The sequence below is a fragment of the Schizophyllum commune genome (genome assembly GCF_000143185.2).
Source record: "Schizophyllum commune H4-8 unplaced genomic scaffold SCHCOscaffold_9, whole genome shotgun sequence".
NCBI classification, from domain to species: domain Eukaryota; kingdom Fungi; phylum Basidiomycota; class Agaricomycetes; order Agaricales; family Schizophyllaceae; genus Schizophyllum; species Schizophyllum commune.
This window is the reverse complement of record NW_026089546.1, coordinates 494,333-518,998: the sequence shown is the minus strand read 5'-3', so window position 1 is coordinate 518,998 and position 24,666 is coordinate 494,333. Positions and strand designations below refer to the sequence as shown.

At 56.7% G+C, this 24,666-nt stretch overlaps 11 protein-coding genes across 11 annotated transcripts; 6 read left to right on the top strand and 5 right to left on the bottom strand.

Annotated features, from left to right (window-relative positions):
• Positions 1-294: 294 nt before the first annotated feature.
• On the top strand, positions 295-2,294 carry SCHCODRAFT_02511517 (SWIRM-domain-containing protein; the record flags this gene model as incomplete). Its single annotated transcript, XM_003029589.2, has 6 exons — positions 295-501; positions 550-596; positions 648-792; positions 846-1,460; positions 1,512-1,629; positions 1,681-2,294. 6 exons carry the CDS (start codon positions 295-297, stop codon positions 2,292-2,294), a joined length of 1,746 nt encoding a protein of 581 aa, XP_003029635.1.
• Positions 2,295-2,407: 113 nt separating this feature from the next.
• Positions 2,408-4,191, bottom strand: SCHCODRAFT_02585069 (uncharacterized protein; the record flags this gene model as incomplete). The annotated part of the gene is made up of 2 exons (XM_003029185.2): positions 2,408-3,984; positions 4,053-4,191. The coding sequence occupies 2 exons, from the start codon at positions 4,189-4,191 to the stop codon at positions 2,408-2,410; spliced, it is 1,716 nt and encodes a 571-aa protein (XP_003029231.1).
• A 984-nt stretch (positions 4,192-5,175) lies between these two features.
• SCHCODRAFT_02633583 (uncharacterized protein) lies at positions 5,176-5,815 on the top strand. Its single transcript, XM_003029588.3, has one exon. The coding sequence runs from the start codon at positions 5,509-5,511 to the stop codon at positions 5,737-5,739; it is 231 nt and encodes a 76-aa protein (XP_003029634.1). The 5' UTR covers positions 5,176-5,508; the 3' UTR covers positions 5,740-5,815.
• Positions 5,788-7,978, bottom strand: SCHCODRAFT_02679824 (uncharacterized protein; the record flags this gene model as incomplete). The annotated part of the gene is made up of 2 exons (XM_003029184.3): positions 5,788-5,965; positions 6,031-7,978. The coding sequence occupies one exon, from the start codon at positions 7,976-7,978 to the stop codon at positions 6,059-6,061; it is 1,920 nt and encodes a 639-aa protein (XP_003029230.1). The 3' UTR covers positions 5,788-5,965; positions 6,031-6,058.
• A 537-nt stretch (positions 7,979-8,515) lies between these two features.
• Positions 8,516-9,383, top strand: SCHCODRAFT_02585065 (uncharacterized protein; the record flags this gene model as incomplete). Its single annotated transcript, XM_003029587.2, has 2 exons — positions 8,516-8,643; positions 8,699-9,383. 2 exons carry the CDS (start codon positions 8,516-8,518, stop codon positions 9,381-9,383), a joined length of 813 nt encoding a protein of 270 aa, XP_003029633.1.
• Positions 9,384-9,607: 224 nt separating this feature from the next.
• SCHCODRAFT_01357408 (uncharacterized protein) lies at positions 9,608-11,123 on the bottom strand (the record flags this gene model as incomplete). The annotated part of the gene is made up of 6 exons (XM_003029183.3): positions 10,793-11,123; positions 10,625-10,736; positions 10,239-10,565; positions 9,986-10,185; positions 9,719-9,923; positions 9,608-9,663 (listed from the first exon to the last, which is right to left on the bottom strand). Exons 1-6 carry the CDS (start codon positions 11,000-11,002, stop codon positions 9,608-9,610), a joined length of 1,110 nt encoding a protein of 369 aa, XP_003029229.1. The 5' UTR covers positions 11,003-11,123.
• Positions 11,124-12,323: 1,200 nt separating this feature from the next.
• On the bottom strand, positions 12,324-14,886 carry SCHCODRAFT_02509716 (general substrate transporter; the record flags this gene model as incomplete). The annotated part of the gene is made up of 20 exons (XM_003029182.1): positions 12,324-12,443; positions 12,497-12,515; positions 12,567-12,593; positions 12,646-12,735; positions 12,793-12,818; positions 12,901-13,037; positions 13,087-13,186; positions 13,234-13,262; positions 13,317-13,354; positions 13,454-13,630; positions 13,683-13,733; positions 13,791-13,958; positions 14,016-14,129; positions 14,177-14,328; positions 14,380-14,403; positions 14,452-14,510; positions 14,567-14,574; positions 14,627-14,662; positions 14,713-14,746; positions 14,802-14,886. The coding sequence occupies 20 exons, from the start codon at positions 14,884-14,886 to the stop codon at positions 12,324-12,326; spliced, it is 1,494 nt and encodes a 497-aa protein (XP_003029228.1).
• Positions 14,887-16,157: 1,271 nt separating this feature from the next.
• SCHCODRAFT_02359693 (uncharacterized protein) lies at positions 16,158-17,465 on the top strand. Its single transcript, XM_050342472.1, has 4 exons — positions 16,158-16,186; positions 16,235-16,486; positions 16,598-16,702; positions 16,749-17,465. The coding sequence occupies exons 2-4, from the start codon at positions 16,295-16,297 to the stop codon at positions 17,031-17,033; spliced, it is 582 nt and encodes a 193-aa protein (XP_050198733.1). The 5' UTR covers positions 16,158-16,186; positions 16,235-16,294; the 3' UTR covers positions 17,034-17,465.
• A 184-nt stretch (positions 17,466-17,649) lies between these two features.
• On the top strand, positions 17,650-20,196 carry SCHCODRAFT_02509927 (Creatinase/aminopeptidase; the record flags this gene model as incomplete). Its single annotated transcript, XM_050343228.1, has 10 exons — positions 17,650-17,897; positions 17,953-18,027; positions 18,077-18,239; positions 18,291-19,013; positions 19,064-19,287; positions 19,339-19,450; positions 19,507-19,605; positions 19,657-19,771; positions 19,824-19,882; positions 19,936-20,196. 10 exons carry the CDS (start codon positions 17,650-17,652, stop codon positions 20,194-20,196), a joined length of 2,079 nt encoding a protein of 692 aa, XP_050198732.1.
• Positions 20,197-20,719: 523 nt separating this feature from the next.
• Positions 20,720-22,440, bottom strand: SCHCODRAFT_02690924 (Arginase/deacetylase; the record flags this gene model as incomplete). The annotated part of the gene is made up of 6 exons (XM_003029181.2): positions 22,362-22,440; positions 21,902-22,296; positions 21,580-21,847; positions 21,089-21,515; positions 20,984-21,039; positions 20,720-20,926 (listed from the first exon to the last, which is right to left on the bottom strand). Exons 1-6 carry the CDS (start codon positions 22,413-22,415, stop codon positions 20,720-20,722), a joined length of 1,407 nt encoding a protein of 468 aa, XP_003029227.2. The 5' UTR covers positions 22,416-22,440.
• A 334-nt stretch (positions 22,441-22,774) lies between these two features.
• On the top strand, positions 22,775-24,499 carry SCHCODRAFT_02703552 (uncharacterized protein; the record flags this gene model as incomplete). Its single annotated transcript, XM_050346975.1, has 3 exons — positions 22,775-22,808; positions 22,862-23,712; positions 23,759-24,499. 3 exons carry the CDS (start codon positions 22,775-22,777, stop codon positions 24,497-24,499), a joined length of 1,626 nt encoding a protein of 541 aa, XP_050198731.1.
• Positions 24,500-24,666: the final 167 nt, after the last annotated feature.

Here is a 24,666-nt window from a genome sequence, read left to right as displayed (position 1 = left end):
CCGTGCCTATCGGAATCGACGGTCCGAAATCGCCGCAAACACATGTCAATAATCCTGCTCCCGCCCGCCATATCGCATTAAGCGCCCGTTTCCTTTTGCGTTGCTGCCTCCTCTATATCAACACTGCGCCTCGGCCACTCTAGTACTCTTTGCATTGCTCGACCCCTCACTCACCGCCTTTGTACTGACCTGGCGATTGGTCCGAGCACCTGAAGATGACTGTTTCGCAAAGAAAGCAGGCGCAGATAGAGGAAGTACAAAGTGCGTGGCACGTACTTCCACCCTTGAACGAGTATGCTCACCTTCCCATGGCTAGCTGTGAACGAACCAGGCGATCAGATACACTGCGACGCGTGTGGCTGCGATCTGACCCACTCCATACGCTTCAAATGCGCTGCACCCGAATGTAAGACAGAAGAGGGTGTAGACATATGCCCCCCTTGCTTCTGCGCAGGGAAGGAATTTGCAGGTCATAAGCGTACACATCCGTACCGGGTCATCGTGCGTCCGCGGCATCTCTGCATTGAGCGGACCACTAATTGTTTCCAGGAATTCAGCTCGAATCCTATCTTCACAGAAGACTGGGGCGCAGATGAGTGCGTACAACTCAGCGTGGTCCCTCAATACTATGATCTGATTTGCTCTAGGGAAATGCTGCTGCTCAAGGGAATCGCTAGCTTCGGGTTCGGCAACTGGAAGAGAATAGCAGAACATGTCGGTACCCGAACAAAGGAGGAGGTCGAGGAACACTATCATAAAGTCTACATCGAGTCCAAGGACTGGCCACTACCCGTACGTCCGCCCGTCGTCCTCTGCTGTCTCCTTCTCATACCAATCCTCTTCAGCGAATGGACGCCACCTTCGACATCCCCCCAGCCGAATTCCAAGACCGCAAACGCCGGCGCATCGCCAAGATGTCTGCCACCGTCCCTCCCCCGCCCCCCACCGCACCCACCTCGGCCCCCAACGTACACGACATCCATGGCTTCCTCCCCGGGCGCCTTGAATTTGACAATGAGCTTGAGAACGAGGCGGAGGACCTGGTCAAGGACCTCGAGTTTGGTGTCGTGCTCAAGTACGGCGGGGAGGACATCCCCGAGGACCCGAATGATGTAGACGTGAAGGCACGCGCGAGGTGGGAGGAGGAGAAGCGAAGGCCGCCTGCGCCCCCAGTGGGTGTAAAGGGGACGAAGGCACCGAGAGGCATGCCGGGGAAGAAGGCCCCTGCGGCACGGGTGATGGGGAAGGATGCGCCGAATGGGCATGCAAGGGTCAAGCAGGAAGATGGGGACGAGGATGGTGAGGAGGCGGGGGATGAAGTGACGTATCCACCGCCGTTGGAGACGGAGGATTCGCTGAACCTAAAGTTGACTATGCTGGAGATGTACGCGCAGAAGGTGCAGAAGCGGATGGAGGCGAAGGCGGTGATGTTCGACCGTGGGTTGTTGGATTACAAGAAGGTGGGCGAGCGACATGGGCTTTACAAGATCGTATACTCATATGAGGTCCAGATGCAAGCTAACGACAAGAAACGACAACGAGAAGAACGCGAGATCCTTCACCGCCTCCGACCCTTCTCCAAACTTCAAACCGCCGAGGACTTTGAGGTCTTCAGCGCCGACATCCTTTGTAAGCCTCTTTATCCTCATTTCGTCCTCACTGCTGACGCCCGTCATATAGACGAAGCCCTTCTCCGCAAACGTATTCAAGATCTCCAGAACTATCGCCGCCTCGGGCTTCAAACCACCGCTGATATCGAGAGATACGATATTGACCTCGCCAAGCGCGCCGCCTCCGCCAAGGCCGCCACCGCCCACTCCTACTACGCCCGGCCCCGTGCCACGCCCGCCGACTCCGACAACGCCGCCAAGCGCCCCGGCCCGCTCAACCTCGCCAACTCGCCCGCGCTGCACCTCCTCACGCCCGCGGAGCAGACATTGTGCTCGCAGCTCCGGATCCTGCCACGCCCGTACCTGGTGGTCAAGGAGACGCTGGTGCGCGAGTATGCGAGACGCGGTGGGAAGCTGAGGCGCAGGGAGGCGCGCGACTTGGTCAAGATCGACGTGAACAAGACGAGTCGGGTGTGGGACTTCTTGGTGCAGGCGGGATACCTCAATATCACGAGCGATAACCTGCAGGGGCAGAAGGAGACGGGGGTGAATGGGAGCTCATCACAACCACCTGGGACGGGGGCGACGACGCCTGCGCTGGGTGGGCAGCCCAGTGGAAGCGCACCGACGCCCACGCCACCGAAGCCGCCATTATCAGCGCCGCCCTCGTCGACACCTGCCTGACCGGTTTATATAATTTATTCGCGTTGTCACCTTTTGTACTCATACACACTCATGTTCTCTCTTATGGCCTGCAGTAATGCTAATCGGATTGCGCACATACATATGCATGGCATTCAAGTACGAAGTAATTCGGCAACTTGGAACGGTGCAACAGGGTCGCCCTGCTCGACATCGAGGATGCTTTCAGCTTCAGGACCGATCTTCTTCAGCAGCTGCTCCACCGCTACATCGTACAGCACCCGTATATGCACTCGCTTCAGGCCAGGACAGCCACTTGTCGAGGACGATATTGCGCGAGTACGGAACAGGTCGCACACGAGGTCGATGTCTTGGTCCGTCCATCGAGCCAGGTACGCCCCGTTAATAATCTCTACTTCCTCAAGATCGACGAGCGTCGAATCGGAGTGGGAGCACGCAAGAGCCTGTACGAACTTCGAGTTCATGCAGTACGGCATGCTCAAGGAGCCACCACCGCTCTCCTGGATGAACGACACCTTGCGCAGCTTCTGTGGGATTAAAAACACATCTCGGATGTGAACTGCCGAGTGGGTGTGCATGTTGCGCAATGCGATCGTGTCGCAGCCCCGGATAAGGTCATTGAGCAGACTAACGTCGTAGAGGGACATTCCGGGTTCCCAGAGTTCATCGTCGTACGCCAGATTCAGGGTGAAGTGTCGCAGGGAGGGCGCGACGATCAGAGGGCATAGTTTGATAGCGGCGCCGCCGATCTCCAGAGTATGTAGTGTCGGAAAGGAGAAGGAATGGGGTATCTGTAGCCTGGGTTGATACGATCTGACCCCAGTCGAGAAGCTGAGGATCTCGACGTTCGTGCACTGCGACAAAGCAAGGATGCTAGCATCGTCGATCTCCGGGACCTGTATTTTGACCGCGCGCATATGCCCCCAGGAAATGTGCAAGAAGGGAGCCGCGCCGACTGTATCAAGTACACGCAAGTGAGGAGCATCCAATTCCCGACCGGTACTGGGTCCGCGGAAGATGAGTTCTTGCAACAAGGGAAGATGGCAAGGTACAAGGTCCTCCCGGCCGTGATCTTGCAGGGCTTCCAATGCACGAACGTGGTACGCATGACGCAGAAGAATATTACGGCCATCTTCTTCATGTATGTTCCCGGTATCGAGCTTCTTTATAACTACGGGAGCCTGCTTAGAGCGTTGCAGATACGTCGACAATATGTCCGTCGGAACGTCACGGGCAGAGATGCCAGTGTTCCAGGGATCCATACGCAGGCGCGGCAGGTGGATAACCGTCCAAGGCCATGTGAGAGCTAGAGCAGCGGCTCTCCAATCATGGAACACCTGCATGACCGTCCAGACATGCTTGCCGCTCGGGTCGTCGAACCAACGTGGCGGAAGCGCGTATGCAGCGATTTCGCCCAGGATGTCTGGCGGCAGCTTGCGTATAGGTGCACATATGGATTTTACATGCGTCTCAGTCGTCTCAAGCAAACTTCTATGCTGGCGCAGATCGGCGAGCGTCGCCTCTAGCCGATCTATGGCACGGACGCAGGCCTCAAGGTCGTTCTGCACTTCGAAGAGGTTGGTGGTGAGAGCGGAGATCTCGATCGCGGGCAAATAAATGTGAGGCAAGAGTGAGATTCGGATCAATTTGAGGAGGCGACTTTGCTGCTGAAGGCGTCGCTGCACTTCGCGCAGAGTGTGGTTGACCGAGCCTGGAAGAATCGCATGGCTGGAAAAGTGTGTAAGACTTGAGCCCGATACCTTCCGTCGGAATTCTTACCACCAGGATAGTTCGTGACTCCTTTTGAGAAGCCCAGGATAGGATCGGATGTGAACGAGTGGGGGGTTTGCAACAAGGATGGGGGCGACGTGTTGCGACGCGTGCAGGCAACGTGATTGTGTCGGCAGTTGCCGATCATCGCGTGGCATACAGTTCGTCTTGTTGGTCTTGTTGGTTTTCACGAATCATCAGGGCTGCCTTATCAGATGAGTGACCATGGCTTAGCAGAGATATCTCTTGATGCTGGATATACAGTACTCCTTCCACAAAAAGACCGTTTGAAGTTCCGAGCCGAGCAATGGCGGCGGGGTTGAGGGCGCTACTTCCTGGCCGAGGCCTTGTTTTCCCCAACAGAGATTTCTTCCTTCAGTGATGTGGAGCGCTTGATAAACGCCCTAACTTTCTTGGAACAAAGCAAGAGCAAATGTCAGATGGACGATAATCTGTCATCGATGCCCGGGCTCGGTGGCCACGGATTGACGACATGATTGCCTGTCGATTGGAATTCAGGATCTTCACGGCGGGATGCCTGAGCATTAATATCGATGCTATATTGCAGGTCAAAGCCTATGTTCCACCGTGAATCGATAGTTATGTAGGCGCAATCGCTAGAGCATCTGTGGACGGAGCCCACAGAGCAATATGGGCGTGTGGAGCGACTGTGGGGGGTCCATACCGTAAAGCCCTGGCCGCTCGGGAGGATTCGGCGAGTAAGCGCGCTCTGGCCGCGCTTGTTGCGTTCATTTACAGCAGTTGCTGTACTTCCTGTGACATGTGGCCGGCAGAAGTCGCAGATCCACGCAGCTTTTGTATTCAAGTGACCTGATAAACACGTTTACTGCGCGAGGACGTTGCATAGGCATGCTCATTGTACCGTAAAGCCCTGGACAGTCCTTCACACGCGCCTGTACCTCGGGGCATTGTTCGTCGAAAGCGGGAAAGAGGTTCCAGATGGCCGAGCTCGTACCATCCGGACCTAACCTTATCTCACCACCTGAACACTCCATCGACCGCACCGCTCTTGTGTTCGCTACATTCCATTCTGCATTCCGAGTCCACAACCACGGCACGGATGGCATCAGATGACTGGCTCTTGTGCATTCCGTCCGCCCTCCGCCCGCGCGAATTCCCCATGAGGCTGACATTCATCCTGCCTAATCGAGCGATTCCTTTGTCCTCACTCCCATTTGTGCCGCGCGGGTTGCCTAATTGCGCATTTGCCGCTACCGGGCGCTCTGCCCCCCTCCGCGTGTCTGCCGTCGAGGCCGCAACAATGAAAGGGCCCCTTCAACTGATGGATCGCATCGCACCCAGCCGCGCTGCGTGGTAAAGGGCATGCGCACGACGCGCCGGACTTATAAGCCTCTCCGGCCCTCCCTAGCCTCCCACTACTTCCCAGACTACCTGTTCCCGCCCGCATGTCCTGCGCGCAGCGCGCACCGCCTCCACGCCGCACATGACGTCCGAGTCCCCGCCTCCCTCGCCGCGCAGCGCGTCCCCACACTCGCCCCCGCCGTCGCCCTCCGCGGCGCCCCCCGCCCAGGCGCTCTCGCCCGCGCAGGCGATCGCGGCGGCGTGGAAGAACGAGTCGCGCGAGGAGCAGACGCGCTGGCGCCGCGCGGACGCCGAGGCCGCGCGCCAGTACAACGACCGCCGGCGCGGCGGCGGGGTGAAGCCCAAGATGTGATACCCCATGTAGCACCATCATAAAACAGACAAGATACCCATGCCCCCTGCAGGGGCGCCCGCGCGCGGGCAGCCGCAGTACGTCTTTGCGTTCAGTCGTATGTTGTCCTTCACACGAACCTAATCTCGTGTACCCAGCGTGTTCGTTGACGGGACGCGGCGCGGCTTTTCCTCGAGGCGGATGATAGAATTGGAGGGAACGCATACCCAGGGGCGGGCGGAGGCATCTGTACAACAACAAAATCTTATTTATTCCAAAGGTCTGGGTGCGGGAAGAGGAGGCAAAGCGAACCTAATCATGTTGTACATTATAACGACCATCACGATATTGTATTGTTGGCCACCACCACGACGTTGGGAGAAGTAGGAGGCGCGTCAGGCCCCTGGGGCTGAGTCTCCGACTCACGCGGCGCATCCTCGTCTTCAGGGTCGTCCGACTCTGAGTCCTCGGCGTTTTCCTCCATGTCGGCCTCTGCTTCGGCTTGGGCCTGAGCGGCAGACGCGGCGTGAGCGATCGCTTCCTCCAGCAAGCGCGTCTGCTCGTCGGTAAGCCCGATCATCGGCAGCGAAGCGAGCACTTCGTCGCCAATGATGGCGCTTGCAGCCGCCTGGTCTGCTGGCGGTGCCGCAGGCTCCGTCTGAGGAGCAGCAGGCGCGTCAGCTTGCGCAGGCTGTGTAATCATCGCAGGGGCTTCGACAGGCCGTGGTGCGAAGGCGCGGGCGAATACGGTAGCCCACGTAGCCGGTGTTTGCTGCGGCTCCTCGCCCGGGGCCACGGCGGAGACCGCGGCGGTACCGAGGGCACTGCGTGCACGGGCAAGGAGCGGAGCGTGCAAACCGAGCACTGCAGCCTGGATCATCATCACCACCTCGGGAAGTACCTCTCCTTCCTCGAGCCCATGATCGTCGACGGGTGGCGGCTCCCCGGTACCAACGTTATGCCACAGCTTGGCTCGACGCTCCTCGCGCGTACCCCGCTCATGGTCCGCGTCGAGAGCAACCTCAGTCACAGGCGCAGCCCCGCAGCCCGTACCCCGACCACGCGCCACATCTCGATGTCGCTTCAACGCGTCTCGCCGCGAGAATATCTTCTCGCAGCAAGCGCACTTCCACGCCGTCCTGTCGTGCAGCTTCGCATGCCTTTTCAGGTCGTGGTTGCGCGCGAAGCTTGCCGGACACCGCGCGCACCGGAAGGGGCGCTCGGCAAAGTGGGCACGCTGATGGGTGCGAAGGCTGAAGAGGCGGGAGAATATTTTCGAGCAGCCGTTGATGTTGCAGGGGTAGACGGCGGTGCCGATGTAGGGGGTGCTGGGCTGGGGCTGCGACCAGCTGGCGAGGGTGGAGGTGGCGTAGGGTTGAGGTTGGGAGGGTGGTTGGGAGACGTTCTGGCCGATTTGGATGCCACTGAGTAGGCCGATTATCTGGATGAGACCGCTAATTTCTTGTAAAGCGGGGGCGTTCGAGCCGGCAGAGCCAAGGGAGGTAACGGAGAAGAGGAAGATCTGGTGCAGTTGGGAGGACATGGATGCGACAGAGGCGGGGTCAAGAGGTTTTGAGGGATCGGCGTTGATGACATTAGCGACCAAGGCGATGGCGTCGGAGAGCTGCTCCGCAAGGTGGCCTTGAGAGACCACTTGTCGCTTTTGTGGTCGAGGGTTCGGAGGTGGAACATTCTCGCGCTCGTCCCGTTTACGCTTCTGCGTCTGCACAGGAGGGGGAGGGCGATGTCCGAACAAAGAATCTGATTGAGCGAGGGAAAGAACGATCTGGCTCAGCGAAAGCGCGATGCCTTTCCCGACTGACCCTGAGGAGATGATGTCCGTGAAGACGGAGAGTACACTGCCGCCGGGTACCAATGGTACATGTGTGGTGGAGAACGCGGCGCGGATGATGGGATCTCGTTGGACGAGGGAGACGATGGTGCTGAGCGTACTGACCAGCTCATGACTTCGCGAGAGGTCGATCGCGGTGGGTTGCGCTCGAGGTGAAGCACTCGGTGATGGGGGATCCGGGTATTGTTGTTCTGGTATATGTTCGTGTTCTGGCTCTGGGGCTTCCGTCAGCGCACCCATCGCCGCCAGCTCTGCCTCCAGCCTCCGGGTGATCTCCTGCGCCTCGGCGTCGATGTCGCCATCATCCTCGTCCTCCTCATCGTCGTCGCCTTCCCAGTCCTCGCCCTCTGTCTCGTACTCAGGGACTTCTTGAGGGGGAGCCGGCCCCTCTGCTTCCGTACTCGCCATGGTTTGATGACGGCGTCTATTGAGACGGAAAAAGAGAGTTCAAGGTGGATTGATCGAGGGACCGGCCCGGATCTCCGCTTGAGTGGCCGAAATTGATCTTTGATCCCCGGAGGTTGACTTTCGACCACCACCATCCTTCTCGTTTCCGCGGCCCAGCCTCAAGCATTTCGCGCTGCCAAAGTCCACCGGGCTATGGCATAATGCAATTTAAATACTGATATACTTCTGCGCTGCCTTCATGTTACTTTCGACCACTTTCTTGATTTTGCCATAAATTTGCTCTGGCTCACGCCGTCATCACTCTTTCCCTCTGAAGTCCAGCCTCCACTGGCTGTCCGCAAAGCTAGCGCACTGCTCCCATCAAGATTTGCTCATGTAGGCTCTACGACCAGCTTGCTGTTTGGGCAGCGAAACTTAGATCAGATGCGCATATGTTTTGGATCGTTCTGAGACTCACCCTATTCACCTCCTTGCTTCTGACTTTCGCCTCACCGGCATTAGTGCCGTCCGAACACTCTACTCATCCAACTAGGAACTATGACAAGCACTATCAGATACGTCGAGCTTCCTCCCGAGCTTGAATGGGTTATTGTCGAATATGCGGCACGCATCCACCCGGAGACCGCTTACACGCTCGCCCTGGTCGCACCTCGCTTCAAGACTTGGTACGTCTGATCTCCTTCTCCCTAGCTCGAGTCTTTCATTGATTATTTGCCTTAGGATCGACACGCTCCTCTATAGTTCCCTTGTGCTCGACTATCCACTCACACGCCCCACCCTCCTCCTTCGGACAATCACGGACCGCGACCCCGACTTCATCGCCCGCACCGTCAAGCGCATCTACATCACCACCTCCGTCGCATACGCGGATGCCGCCCGTGCGCTCGCCGCATGCAGCGGTGTCACCGACATCACCTGCTGGACGCGGCCTGCGCCCGAGTTTCCGGGCTCGGGCCGCGTGAAGCGACTTTCCTTCGACGCGTCCTCACTTTTGTTCGCGCCGAAGACCCTTCCCGCCCTGACGCACCTCGACCTCGTCAACCCGCCGCCAGGGACGACTATGGAAAGCTGGATGGCCCTTTTCGCCGGCCTGCCCGCGCTCACGCATGTCGCCTTCGGGAACCTGTACGCGCAGGAGCCCGTCGATCACCGGCCTCTGATCCCCCTATTCCTCGCTCTGCTTTCTGGCGAGACGGGGCACGATCTCAAGATGCTCGTCGCCGTCTCGGACGACGAAGACTTCGTGCCCTTTTTGCACGAAGAGGTAGACGACCCTAGGGCCGTCGTTATGCCTCGATTTAACTATCCGAGGACCTTGGCGGAATATTGGCAGGATGTGCAGACTGGCGGGCTGGACTTTTGGGGCGTTGCTGAGCGCTTGCCTGTAAAGCAGCTGGAAGCTTGAGGTGAAGTTGCTGCGTACCTTGCTGATCGTGATCTCCTACCTCGCGCGTTGTCAATCCAATAGTCCATACTCGTTGTATATTCTCATCAAAGAGCTCCGATACTATACATCGAAATTGTCGAATCCTGAAATTCATCGCGGGGACTGCGATCTCCCGTCTGTGCCCCTAGTCTGCTACGGCAAAAAATGTGGGTGGACGACAGCATTATACCAAACAGTTTCTCTTACACTGTCTGCTGTTTCTGATCCATTGCGCGTGCGACAGTCAAGAAATTGTTGACTAGATGTCTCCGGGTTAGCTTTCCGTAGCCTTCGTACCCTTTCGAAGCACTTACTACGCTCTGCGAGCATACTCCACTTCTGCTCGACTTCGTCCTGATCCATCATCTCGAGCATGGCGCTGGCGCTGGCGTTCGGGTCCTCCGTGACCGTGCTTTTCAGGTGAACGAGGTCATCGAGGATGTTGCCCCATTCAGTGACCATGCCGTCGACGATGTCGGCGGCGGGTCCACACGTAGCCACGAGGTCATTCAAGCCTTCCTGCGCAGTGATGGTTCAATTTGGCAGCAGAGAACCGGAGCCAAGATCCCGATGAAATGAACACTTGCCTCAACCAACGCCGTGTCTGCGGCCATTCGAGTCGCGTATGGATGAAAAGAATCGTTGGCCCCGTGTTCGGTGGCACTCTGGATGGTAGCATTGAGCTCGCTGATTCGAGCTGCTATATTTTTCTGACGATCCTCTATCGTGGACAATGAAGGACCTGTCATCGTGCACATGAGCGTGCGCATCCATCCACCCGCTGCGATCGTTCAGTCAGCCTCTGCATACATGACTAGCACAGAGTCAACGTACCCCGTTGATCCTGGGCCTGCGCTTGTAGCTCCTTCGCTTGTGCACGAAGTTCGTCTATTTCCGCCTGCACGCCGGCGTCTACGTTGCCGGCGACTTCGCGGTCGAGCTCGCCTCTGACGTTCTCTTGGGTATTTTTTAGGTTATCGGCATCGCTCGCAAGTTGCCTGTTAAATCTGTGTACTTCTTTCGCGATGACCTGAGCCTTGGATCGGTAGCGGGCGATATCCTGAATTAATGCATCGATCTCCAGCGTGAACGTCGACAGATGCAGCGCATTGTATGGCGAGTCATAGTCCGCCATATCTCTGAGGCCCTGGAAGATAACGACTGGCCAACGCGGGGGTCAGCGTGTCACTTGTACGAAGACGACCTCGCAGAGCACTCACAATATGACGCACCGTCTCCCGCGACCTTCTGCGCGTAGCTGTAGATGTCCTCGGCCATGCTGATGATGTTGACCATAGTTTCGTCTCTGAAGCTGACGCAATCGGCATTGACCTGGCCCACGATTGTCAACAAGCGCGCTAGTCGGCCTCGCGCGTCATGTCACTCACCGGATTATACACGCTCAGAAGCAGCCTGATAGCTTGAGGCAAGTCTTCAACCTCGCTAGGTATGCTCAGGCGCGTTCGGTACCCTTCCTCTGTAGTAGGCAGAAGGACGCCCGTCAAGATGTTTTCAAACAAGTTGGTGGTAGCGGCCTGCTCAAGGACGAAGAGATTGGTGTCTGTTAGGAATCCCTGTGGCGATAGGTCGGCGGACATGGCGAACGTAGAGGAGCTTCAGATGTGGGAGATAGCCAGTCGCGAGAGGGTGCTGTAGCTTGCTAGCCCTAGAAACGGGGAGCAGTCTTATATAGCGCGAATCTCTGAGGGCGTTGGTGACCAAGTGACCTCAGTGGGGGTAGTAGTGAGCCAATCGAACATCCTCCCCATGAACCGCGCCTTGGAGCGCTCAAAGCCACAATTAGGACCATGACGGGCTCGTGGAGCATAACGGCGGTCTAATGCCAGTGGCCTTCGCCGCCTGTACGCAGTGCAGACAGATGAAATCCCTGCAAAGACTTGTCAAGAACAACGAGCACTTTCCAACTTTTCCGAACCCTTCATATGCATCACAGCAGCCCATTGCGACCGGCCTTGTTATGGCTTCGGGGTCGACTCGGATCAGCAGCACGCAAGAATCGCCAAGTCCACGCTGTTAGTGAGCTGAGCGCTCCGCGCCACATGCTGGGGCCTTCTCTGGAAGCCGCTCCGCCCTAGAGTTGTAGTCGAGCAGATACCAGCAGCGGAGTGTGTCAGAACATGAATGCGGGAGGAAAGCGAAAGTTTGTCACCGGCTGTTGCCGAAATACGTCGTCACTGACCGCTCGTGACGCTGTCACAAGGCGTACAGCGTGCTTCATAGCTACGACAGGCGGACGATATGTCCGAAGGTCCTGTGCAAGCAATAACTATCACAAGTAAGTGGTAGACAGTCCTTCGAGCAATGGATACAGTGCAGGTGCAAACGACGGAGTCTAGGTGCGGTATGTACAACGAAAACTACTATATGTACGGCTATGATATTTACTAGTGGTAGCGAGTCTAGCGCCGAATTAAGTAAACCTTCCAGGAATTCTATGAATTGGCGAGGGAGGTATGTAGGCCATGCTCTATGGGTGTCAGTCCATTGTGCAATTGAAAGGTCTATAATCGTGTGCAGTGCAGTCGTCCGGGTCGTATACAGAGGTAGTCCGGTGTCGTTTGTACAGGTTAGAAGGCGCTTGAGGGGCGCTCCGAGAAGTCATCCGGTATTGATCGATTTCTCAAACAAGCTCAAGTCCCTTCGCACTAGGCGATACGGACCGGATGGACTTCTCGTCAAGCGAAATGTTGCCGAAGTGCCCCTTCTCCAAGCTCTCATTGGCGGAGAGTGTGGTGGACGTGCGCGCGTTGGATGCAGAGTCGGACGTATCGCTGACGACAGTCTTTGGCACGGGTACTTCGGCCGGACCATCGAAGAGGCTAGGACGCTGTGTGAGCTGAATAGTAGAAGTGGGGAAGAAGACGTACGCGGCGGTTTCTTCGAGGGTGAGCTGGAAGATCAGGACCTAGTGTCAGCGTCGGACGAGTGCAGATGGACGTCACCACGTACGTCCTTCGTCTCCAGCAGGTAAAAGTAGATGAAGAACGACTCGAAGGTCAGCCAGACGACGTAGAAGATCTAGTGGCCATAGGAGTTAGCTGTCTCGATGGGCCAGCGGCGCATTGACATACGTAGTACTTCCAGCTGAAGCTTCATTCATACCTGTTAGCAAGGGAGCGCGACGTTCTATCAGATACTTACCTCTCAAGTGCCACTGGGTTCACGTATCTGCGGTTATGGCGATCAGACCATAGGCAGATAACAAGTAGCGCAAACATACTGATTGAAGATGGTCGAGAGCGAACCTGCCAAGGCGAAAATGGTAAAGCCCTTGGCGCGAAGGTGGAATGGCAATATTTCGACGGTGTAGCTTGAAAAGAAAAGTGATCAATCAAGGTGAACCTAGCCGCGCTAATGAGGCACGCACGATACGATTAGGGGAGTGAAGGCAATCTAGAAAGGGTCAGCAAGCATACACCACCGAGTCCGAATGAGCGCACATCGTCTGAGCAACATCGTTAGCCATGATTGGCACTCCTTTGCTCGAGAAGGACTCACAGAAGGCAGAGTACAAGAAGATCATTGCCACGACAGCATGTCCGGCCGCGATGCTCCCCGTCTCTGAATGGATACCGAAACAGATCGTCTGTCCAGTCCAGAAGACGGTCATTCCTAGTAAGATCATCAGCGCGACATTCCGTGTGAGGTTAGAAGAGCGCACCAATAGTCGAGGCAAGGAACAACGGACGTCTGCCCGCTTTGTCGCAAAGAAGGCCGGCGGAGATGGCAATGATGAAGTTGTAGATGTTGAGGATGCCGTTCTAAACGAGGTCAGGAAGCGCAATCGACAGCTTTAGGGCAGACTCACGATGAGAAGCTGCATGGTCGGGTCGGTGACTGGTGCGTTAGGTCAGCGATGAAGCGGAGTCTAGCTTATGAAGATGTACGCACTGCCGATGGCGTCGAAGACCTTGCCCAAGTCTGCAAGTCTCAAGTCAGCTCGGCCGAATAGCCCTTTCTATAGATCGTACAGTAGGAGCTGCAGTCTTGTCAGCACGCTGCTTTCCAATGAAGAAAGTTATACACACATCAATCCATTCCCTGACCACTGCGAGAAGCATGCGAGCGCGATGATAATCCTCAGGCGCCTCCTGTTCCCGGGCGTCTTGACGAGGCTTAGCCAACCGTTCTGCTGGGCAATCTCTGCGTCGCGTTCGAGTGCGGTCTTGATCTCTTGAAACTCGTGCTCGACGAGGGGAGCGTTCCTTGGGAGTTACGAGGGTCAGTGGGGTATGGAATCAAGGAGCCTTTACGCACTTGTCACCATTGGCGTGGTAGTACGATAGCACGTGCAGAGCCTGGTCATTGCTGTATATGTCCTGGATTTAGCACGGGGGGCCCAAGTTCTAATCGACAATGCCTTACCGCCCCTTCGACATAAGCCACCGCGGGCTCTCCGGCACGAACCAAATCATGAACACCTGCAGCACAGACGGCAAACCCTGCAGCGCGGAAGGGATGCGCCACGACCAGCTGTTGGGTATGTGGAACGTGCCGAAGGTCGTCCAAGCGGCGATGATGCTGCCGAGGAACCTATTCGACGTGGATCAGCACCGTTCGGCGCAACGTCAAGTCAAAAGGGGGACGCACCACAGCGAGTTGTACAACGACGTCGCCTGCGCGCGCTGCGTCGGGAACGCTACCTCGGTGATCAGAAGCGGCGCGGCGGACGCGGCGAAGCAGCAGCCGAACCCGAGGAGGAAGCTGGCAGCGTTGTTAAATTGTTTGTCCTGAACTTTGCCAGCACGTACCGGGCCCCAATGAACATTTGGATCGTGTTAGATGCGCTCTGCAGCACAGTCCCGACGATCATGATGGTCGCGCCGAGCACAATGCCTGACCGTCTCCCGAAGCCATCGTTGAGGTAAGGCGAGAGTGGGAGGGCGATGAGACCGCCGATACCCTGACGATGGTGAGATAGGAGTCAAGGAAGGGGATTATAGAAGAGGCCTACCTGGATAGCGTTCAAGATACCGAGCTGCGTAGAGTTAATGTGGAGCACGCTAGATCGGAAGGACGAACGTACCTCTTGACCGGCTGGGTGGTCGAAGTCCTCTTGCCATTGTTGCAAAGATTGAAGACCGTCTGGAAGGGAACGTGCGTGAGCAATGGAGGGAGGAGATGAGCGATAATGTACGCACTCATCATGCTGCCTATGTCGACTTGTTAGTGACAGCATTCACGGCAGTGCATATCGCCACGCACCATCATAGCCGTTCGTCGCAGAGGTGACAAGACTGTCGACGGGTGAATTGGAGGGAACTGAGGGAAAGATATGGATACGAACAGCAGGGCGATGCACGCATTCAGTAGGACAAGGCCTGCAGTGTGTACTCCAATCAGCTCAGCCCATTGTTCGAAGAGCAAGCCACGTACGCGAGTTCGTATACCATGGTTTCGACAAGTCCACGAGATGCGAGAAGTCCGTCCCGCCGGTAGCTACTACAGGTCCTCCACCCATTTCAGCGAAAACGTAGAGATCGGGGAAGGCAGAAATTAGGATGGAGTCGTAGGGGTGAGGGTCAACGGGAAGGATTGGATTCTCAAGAGAGCGAAGCCGAAAAGGAATGACAGGTGGGGTGCTCGTTGAGCGGTGAGCCAGCGAGCGTCTAGATAAAGTCTAGTGAGATCAAAGTGGAAAGAAAGAACGTCGTCGTCGGGGACACCACCATCCCTTTTCTTCGTCACAGCCGCGCGCCGACGAGCGCCACGCGAGGGTGATGAAGAAGCAGTTCGGAGATGGGGAAGCTGTTCATTTGTGGCCATCGTGCAAGGCTATCAGGAGGCTATTGATCCGGTTATGTGGCTTGATTGTGAAGGCCTCCGGATGTGCTGCACGGCCCTTCCGAAGGAAGGGTCTGAAAGGCGAAGGACTACTATGCCACTTTGTCGCGGGAGGCTCAGCGAAATCTTGAGCTGGACCAAAGCTGTCTATGGGGGTTTTGAGATGACGTCGGAAAGGGTCGCAAAGTTGGATCACGGTTACGGGCAGCGCGGAAAGTCCGCCTTGAGGAGTGGCGCAAACCCTCCGAGATGGCGCATTCCGTCTGCGTCCTGGTCTCCGCGCACTGTATATTTCACCGTATATATTCCGAGGGCAGAGTCGCGGCCGTGCGCTGATGTCGAGGAGCAATTAGGCATACAGGCGACCAATAAAGGCACCTTCGAACAAGATGAAGACCAACGATGGCCGTCCGGACGAAGACGCGCGTCGACGCCCAAAAGCAAGAAAGAAAACAATGCCGCAGTCTGCACGTGCGCTGCCGCAAAAACGGCACTCGCCGAGACCGCTGACCTGCGACAGGAAGTTGGCGCTTACCTTTACCTTCGAATGCTGGGACGCTTTCGACGCTTCACCTACGGCTCTACAATACACTGAAATGGGATCCAATCAGCTGCCCACTGCGACGAAACAGCTCATGTGCTACTCGCCCTCCAAACCGGAAACTGGGACGACCACAGCTGCAGTGAACTTACATCTTCCCCCTCGTCAAGGGGGAAAGCCGGTTTGTCAGGTTAACAACACCTTCGATACAGTTCGAACAACACTCAATGAGAACGCGCTTGGCGTACTCCTTACCGACTTGAACCCGACTAAGCACCTTGTGCTCTGTCCTTCTTGTCTCACGTTCGTTTTAAGGCCACTCCCATACGAATTGTCTCTTGTTGTCGCCTTGAAGGAGGTTCGGATGAACTTGGCACTGGGCGAGACGGCAGTCCAATTTCATGCAAGTCGGTCGTGAGTCGGGAAGCATTGCTTGGTGTGTGCTACTTCACCTTGCGTCGGCCCCTTCTGACCAGTCATATAGTGAACGATAGAGCTTTCAACGCTCCCTACGGACTTAAGTGAAGTCAGAACAGTATGGAACATGCTACACAGATCATACCAAGACCATACAGCCTACCATTTGACGTCAATTCACGACCGTTCCATGCACAAGCAAACTATACATGTTATCCAAATTTCCCCACTTCCTCCAGAGATCGATCCTTCGTCTTCTTCTTCTCCGATCGATCCTTCGCTTCCAGTGCGTGCTATTGTAGCGCGGTTCTGTTTTCATGTGAGGGAATCGTTATTTTTGCCCAGCTTCCTTTCGCTGGCTATTGTCCAACGGGTCCCTGCATTCCGTCCGACGCACACCGAGGAGTATTCACTGACGACTTCTTGGCAGCTACCGAGCCCACGGTTGTTCTTAGCCGCCGAGAGCACAATGGAGGTCGTATCGGCCCAGCGTCATGGGGCTTGCCGCACGGTAGAAGCGTGTTGTACACCCCCTGTGAGCAGCGAACTTGGTCCCCGCGCTTCGCTCACATGCCAGCGAGATGGAGAAGAGACAGTTGCTGTGGTCCACCAGCCGGGCTGCGCATGACGCCCCAGTCGGTATGCTCTCGCGCGGTGAGGGGCCGTGGCTCTCGGTGGCCAATTCGGGTGTGCCTTCAGGGCCTATCCATTTGCGCTTACAATACACAGGACCTCTAGATTGGGCAGCCTGGTTCCAGGATGCCCTTCGGGGTGTCCTTGGGCTATGCGCCGATCCGGGGCTCGAACGCAGCCACCGGGCGGGGGAGGTTCATGTTCGCCGCATGTCTGCACGCAGTCCGGAATAGGCAGGTCCACGTGCCCCGAATCTTCTCGCGGGCTGATATCGTGTCTTTGCCTCGTGCGCGTCGGTATCGTTCCTTGTCGCCAACCGTCATGGCGCCGCCGCCGCCTCCCCCTCCCCCGCCACCTCCGCCGATGTGCTTGCCCTTTGTGGGCAAGAAGACCAAGCGGATATCGTGGGAGCCGCCCCCCAGCATCCAGGGCTCACAGCTGATCCGCAACGCATCCTACTCCTCATCCTCCACGTACTCGTCGATGCGCGAGAAGAAGGGCGAAAGCATTACCTTCCACTCCGACTCCGAGAACTACGGCGACATCCCCGACTTGCCCAACTCCAAGGGCGACCGCCCGAAGCTCTCCCGATCAAACACGATGACTGGCACCAAGAAGTCGTTCGCGAGCAAGCTCGGGTACGGATGGGGACTGGGGCGCAAGCAGAAGGAAATGGAAGCGCAGGTGGAAGAAGAGGAGTATATGGAGGAGAAGTCGTTCTCGCAGACCAGTCAGGCCAGCCTGCCGCCCTGGGAGCCTCCGGTGCGGAGCAACTCAAAGTCCACGCAAGCTAGCCGGGTCACGTCAAACAGCAAGAGAACCCTCCCTATCCCCCCACCCAGCAACCACATGAGCCCTCAGCCCAGCCGCTCCAACACTCGCTCGTCCGACAAGACTGTCACCAGCCGTCCCACCCACGTCTCCCGTGTCTCCTCCGGTTCGAGGCGACACCCTGGCCACGATTCCACGAGCACACTCGTTGGCTCTGCTTACGAGCGAAAAGTCAATGAGCTGGATACCGTCCCCGAGAAAGTCAACAGCTCCGAGCGCTTAGCTCAACTGCGGGCTCTCATGGAGAAGGAGAACCTCCAGTACTAGTGCGTACCCAGCCTTCTTTGTTCGCTACATTGTACTCATATTCGTCACTCCTAGTGTCGTACCCTCAGAAGATGCGCACAACTCGGAGTACGTCGCTCCCACCGACAAGCGCAGGGAGTGGATTTCGGGGTGCGTGTGCCGTCTTTGCGAAGTTTTCCCCGACACTGACTCAGCACAGGTTCACGGGCTCGGCTGGTCAGGCCATCATCTCACGGAACAATGCATATCTGGTAACAGACTCGCGTTACTGGTTGCAGGCTCGTGATCAAGTAGACTCGAACTGGACGATCATCGAGGCGGGCAAGCCCGGCCAACCCAAGGATTGGATTGACTTCCTTTCGGTGCGTAGAGAATGCCATTTTCTGGCGTCGATACTGATTGTTTTCCGTTAGTCCCGTGTCAAGGACGCTAAGATCGGGATTGATGCGCGCATGATCTCGCATGAGAAGGCCACGCTGCTGAACTCGAAGATACATCCCCTCGGGTCCAAGCTTGCCTACCCTCCCCAGAACCTCGTGGACCTGATCTGGCGCGAAAAGCCGCAACGGTCCAAAGCGTCCATCTTCCTCCACGGCCTCGAGTTTGCCGGCGAAAGCGCGAACTCGAAGATTGCGAAGGTCCGCGAGTGGATCCGGAAACAGCCGCCCGACGTCCCGTCGTACTCCCGCTCGGCCCCTCGCGCGTCGCAGCAGCACGTCGGCACGCTCATTACCTCCCTCCCCGCCATCGCCTACCTGCTCAACCTTCGCGGCTCGGATATCCCGTTCAACCCGGTGTTCCAGGCGTACCTCTACATCGCGCTCAATCCCTCCTCGAAGCACCCGCACACGCTCTTTGTGGACCCGGTCAAGATCAAGCCGGAGATCGATGAGTACCTGAACTCGATTGACGTTGTGCGGAGGGACTATACGGAGCTTTGGGCATGGCTGCGGTTACGCCAGTGGGGCGATGGGAAGGTCATCATCTCGCCGGAGACGTCGTACGCGGTGTCGCTCATGCTGACGCATATGCGGTACACCATCGCACCGTCGCATGTCGAGGTCTTGATGTCGGTCAAGAATGAGACGGAGCTGGCTGGCATGCGTCGCGCGTACATCCGCGACGGTATCGCTTTCGTAAGTAGCCCTCTTCATCAGCATAGCTCCATAGGCTAACCCAATTGTAGACCCGGTTCCTTGCGTGGCTGGAGAACAAGATGGCGCAGGGCTATGAGGTCACGGAATGGGAGGCAGGTCACCGCCTTACTGAGTTTCGCCGTCAGCACAAGCCAGAGTGGATGGGATTGGCATACGAGAACATATCGGCGACCGGCCCCAACGCTGCGCTGCCGCACTACTCGCCCAAGAAAGGCAATGCTCTGGTCATCTCGCGCGAGACGCCGTATCTCAAGTAAGTCGTCTTAGAACCTCTCTTTTTGCTGGTTATCTTACATTTTCGGAGTGACTCTGGAGGCCAGTATCGCGACGGCACCTGTGACACGACTCGCACTATGCACTTTGGTAGGCCCACACCAGAGATGTGCGAGGCGTATACGAAGGTGCTGCAGGGTCATGTAAGTCTTCTATGCCCACCTTCCCTGCCTGAACAATCGTACTGACTCAGACGTAGATCGCCATCGATACCGCGATATTTCCGGAAGGAACGTCCGGGCAGCAGCTTGACGTTCTGGCACGGCGAGCCTTGTGGAAGGATGGGTGGAACTACATGGTACGTTCGATCGATAATTGTTGAAGTGGGTCGTACTGATAAGTTGGCTAGCATGGCACTGGGCATGGGTTCGGTCAGTTCTTGACCGTCCACGAGGGTCCGCATGGTTTCTCGAGCTCGATACCGCTGGTTCCTGGGCATGTCATCACGAACGAGCCTGGCTTTTGTAAGTCGAGAGGACAAGGGTAACCTATCAATGGACTAACCCCTTCCGACAGACAACGCTGGCCAATGGGGCATGCGCATTGAGTCCGCGCTCATCGTGACGCGCGTCAACGTACGTTCATGCCCTTGCCTCAACGAGGGTCACCTTGCTAACCACCGTTGTAGACTCGACGCGAGTTTAACGGGCACATCTGGCTCGGTTTCGAGCGCCTGACCTGCGTGCCGATCCAGACGCGCATGGTGAAGGAGGCCATGCTGACAAAGGAGGAGAAGGCCTGGCTCAAGGACCACAACCAGCGCTGCTACGAGATCCTCGCGCCGTACTTGAAGGACGACAAGACGACCCTCAAGTGGCTCAGGCGAGAGGCAGAGCGCGGTATCGGTCTTGCCAACCCCGCAGCCGGCCTTACCATCGACTGGGATTAGGTCGACGTCTGTTCCCCCAAGACGACTCGCTTCCCGTGACGACTCTCGTGCGCATGCCTAACCCCCGGGCACGCCACTCTTGACGACTGTAGACCCGTGCAGGCGGGCGCCGCTACGACGGACGAAGACAGGATCTCTGGAGGTATATTGTTATTTAGATGACCCGACTTACTTATTATCTGCTCTCGCTGTCTAACCCAGAAGCCTTTTACTTACTTCATCTGACCCTTCATCTAACAACACCCAAGCCCCTCCTCCCTTACAGTGTGCACTACCTGTCCATAACCTACGCTCCTCGGAGACACCCTTCTTCGTCTGCTTGTCGTGTACATTATTTTCCGCTTGCCTTTGCTTCGGGTATGATACTTTATTTGACTGACCGTGTTCAAAGTTACGAATCATGTACGGATAGGATATAACGTATGTTTATATGATTGCGCGCAGGCGTTATCTGTATATCGGTGGGGTGGCTTCAAGACTGGAGGAGCAAGAGATGGTATCGGTGAGTGCATGGTGCACCCCATTAGGCGATCGCGGCTTCTGCTGCCTCCCTTCGCTGTCGGAGGATCTCGGCGCTGGACTGGAAGGCGGCTTCTACTTTTTGTAGGTAGACGTCGGTGTTCTCGTCTTGCATTGTAGAAGGCGGGACGTCGAGAATGAACGATGGCGCATATGCGGGGAAAAATGTGTGGTCAGGGATGGGTGTGCTTAGAGGGAGCGGGCGGTCGAGCTGCGGGCGAGGTGAGTTAGCGGACGTCGTCAAGAGTTCATACTAGCATGAGCTTACAGCGATTGACGTGAGATAGGCGTATGCCCTAGCAGCGTTGGGGTGGTTGTAGCCACCTGAGGCATCGTCAACACGAGGACATCGGAGAAGCAAAGCAAAGCTCACCACCACCAAGCAAAAGCGTCTTAACACCCCACCGATTCACAACTCGGTCCACACACCAACCCAGAGAGCCCAGCGCAAGACGCTCGCCACCATCCACGTCCATCCCCGCCTCTTCATCCACATCGTCCTCATCCTCCCCACCCAAACTCCAGCCCCCGATCCCACACTTGTCGCCCGCAAGTGCATCGACGCCGCACTGCAATACGACGTAGTCCGGCAAGAACGCGTCGCGGATGGACTCCACGGACGGCCACGTGCGCGCGAGCGTCGCGTTGTTGTAGCCTGGCAGGAGGGGGAGGGACAATGTGTAAGGATCGCGGGGAGGGGGTGGGGTTAGGCGGAAGGCGGTGGGTGAGGTGGTGGGTGGAAGGTCTGAGAGGGGGGAGATGGGGAAGAAGCCAGGTGCTGCGTGGTGAATGCTGAGGGTCTAAAAATATCGGGGGAAGCAAATAAGTAAGGAGATCCCAGGCAGCGCAGCCTGATGTACGTACAAGTACTTGTGAAGTACCAGCATTGGCGAGATTGGGATTGTGGAATGCATGCGAGACGCCATCGGAGAAGTGCAGGTCGAGGTCGAGATACATAACGCGTGGCTTGCGCGTTGGGTGGCTCGCAGGAGGCAGATCATTCTCGCACATCTGATCCCCTCCATTGGGCAAAGGCAAAGGTATTGGTGGCGCCTTCTTTAGCGCGAGGATTGCCAGGACGCAGTCAGCGACGTAGCAAAAGCCGGAGGCGCGTGCTTTCTGTGCATGGTGTCTGAAAATCGTTCAGCATAATTTCTGAACCATCGCAACTGAGAGTCATAGATACCTTCCTCCATCCCAAGCTATAGCCACGTCCGCGAACCCCTTCATCAAAGCTTGTGCTCCTGTCAAAGATGCGCCTGCCACGAGTGGCACATATTTCTCCAGGCCGCGAAAGAGAGGACAATCATCTTCAAGACCAAGATCATCTTTCTCGTCCTCGTCATCACCCTCTTCTGAGTTATCGTGTCGCCTCAGAACGCGGTCAAGGTATTCTCTAGTGTGGTAAACCGCTAAAGCGTCGTAAGAGGCTGGCTGTGGATTTACGACTCGGACAGTGCGCCGTGAAGATTCCGAACTTGTCAGAGAGACCTCCGAGTCATTTTTCAGCAATCCAAGAGCTTGAACGAGGGAGTGCACGAGGAGAGACCGATTTGTGTTCGCAGGTAACCGAGAGGAAACCTAGCACGAAGAAAACACAAGGGATGTTCATCATCAATTTGATAGACCCTGAACATAGATATCACCTGTATAAGTTCCTTGTTGACGACGTATGCGACGTTTCTACGTGCAGTGGCCATTCGAATCGGTTTTCGCGAGTGGCCGTGACGGTCAAGTTGAAGTTCGAGACGGTCACGTGCAACGCGCGCTTGTCCTTGTTTGGTGCGAGCTTGGTCCCGAATAGCCTTGACCGTTTTCCCTTCATCCTCTCTTAGACTCAACACCCATCTTGGCATCCCTCCATCTCCACCTCGGAGCTTTGTCCACCATTCCTTTTGTCCACTGACTAGACTGGTCTGAGACACGTGAACTGGGTCTTGTCCTTGCACCGTCGCGTCTCCCCTCACTCACGATCAAGCGCGTTCTTAAGCCTCGTCGACGTTCTCGACTCGCCTCTGTTATAAACTCATCTCAATTGAACCTGAGAACTGCTCCAGAGATGCAGAACACCGAGCCCGTAGTCAGGAAGCCAGGTAGGTCGCCGATCGTAGCGATGGTCGAGATCGTGCTGACAGTCCGCTAGCAGTCGCGCGGTGGCTGCCACCAATTCCCCCTACTACGCAAGGATCGCCTAGTACGGTGTCGACGATCTCTACCTTTCCGACCCGCTGGCGGGTCACCAACGTTCAGAATTCCCCTCAAACTCAAGCCTCGAATAGTCCCCCAACCCGGTCGACCGCGCATACGAACTTTCCGACGCAACGCTCGATACCCCGGCACGCCCCGCCAACCCCTGCAGTCCAAACTCGACGCGTCAAGTTCGCTGCTACGCCTTCTCGCGTGCCCTTCGCCCCCTCGTACTCGTCTTCAAGCACTCTGACTCGCTCGCCTCTTGCGTCGTCGCCATGGATCAACCAGACAGTTTCTGCATCGCCTAATGACGAAACCGCATCATTTGCATCGTTCTCATCGCACTCATCGCTGTATCCGTCAATCCGTGCAGGCTCACGGACCATCGTCAACGCACCACCAACCACAACTGCTTACGCGCTTGCCACCAATGCCTACTCGCCCCAGGTTCCCATCAATGTATACTCTCCTCCTGCGAACGCAAGATTGGTAGAACCCCGGATTCATCGCCCGCGAAGAGCCTTCGTGCCTCGAGCTTCGCCTTCTAATCTATCTCTTGGAGCGTCGAGCCCTGCGAGCTTCGCGTCAACCTACACGACTGCAAGTGCCTCAGCCGAAGCGTCTGCGAAATCCATCAAGCGCTCTCCGAAGCAAGTTACAACTCTACCGTTCTCGGTCGACTCTCTGCGCGCTTTGGTCCCATATATCGATATTGATGCTTCGGATGTGCTGCAAGTGCAGAATATGTTCGTCAAGGGTCGCATGTGCCCTGAATGCGGCGATGATCTGCCTTCAGTGGGCCGGCAAGTGAGTTGTATTTTCCCGTTCGTGGGCACCGTTGACTAGCTTGCAGCTCTGGCAAACCAACGAGACCCCTCAAGACACGGCAGCCTTCCTTCGCATTCGCTGCCCAAGCTGCCAAGTTGACTACTGTTGCGGCTGTCTTGCCGACTGGAAGTCTTGCGCCGCCCAGCTTCGTCGCCCGACCTTCCCGGCCTCCGATGCACCTTGTGCGAAGGGGTGCGCCATCGGCGTCTTCGAGATCCTCGACGCCCTCGATCGTGCATGCGTAGCACATCCGCTTCGTGCTGAAGAGGTACCCCTCATGCTCAAAGCATCTTGCGAGCTTCTCGCTCGTGTTCTTGTTCATCCGTTCCACGGCGGCGACTCGCACCAAGCTATCGGAGTCCTACTGGCTGCCTCCCGCCTCCCGGCCCTTCTCGTCCTCCTCTTCGCGCGCACGACAACTACGCAGCTCTGGATTGCGCGAGCCGAGCTCTACCGCGCCGCGCTCGACGTCCTTTGGCGCATCGTCGGCACCCCCGAAATCCTCGTCGGCCTCATCACCCTCCCGCGCGTTCTACGCACCTGCGGGCTGCGCGCATGGATCGTGGGCGAGGGTGAGATCTCGTGGTCAGTGGCGCGGGATGGAAGTGGAGGGATAAAGGAGCTAGTGATGGTATTGGCGGAGAGGAGGCTGGAGCTGGAGAGGGAGATGAAGGGGGCGGAGGCGGAGGTAAAGAAGACGTTGGGGTTGCTTGTGGGGGATATTATTGCGGTGGAGAAGCAGGCGAAATTGGCTTCGTTGTCTTGAAGGGCTGCTGTGTTACATTATATTTTTACTGTATTTCCCTCTAATGCGTGAACATCGTGTTCCGATCGTCGTATGTGCGGGCGTGAGGGTACTGAGAACGAAACTCCTGTGTTGGTCTGTGTACGAGATGTGGACATTCACGAGTCAGGCCTTCAGGCCTGAAGTTG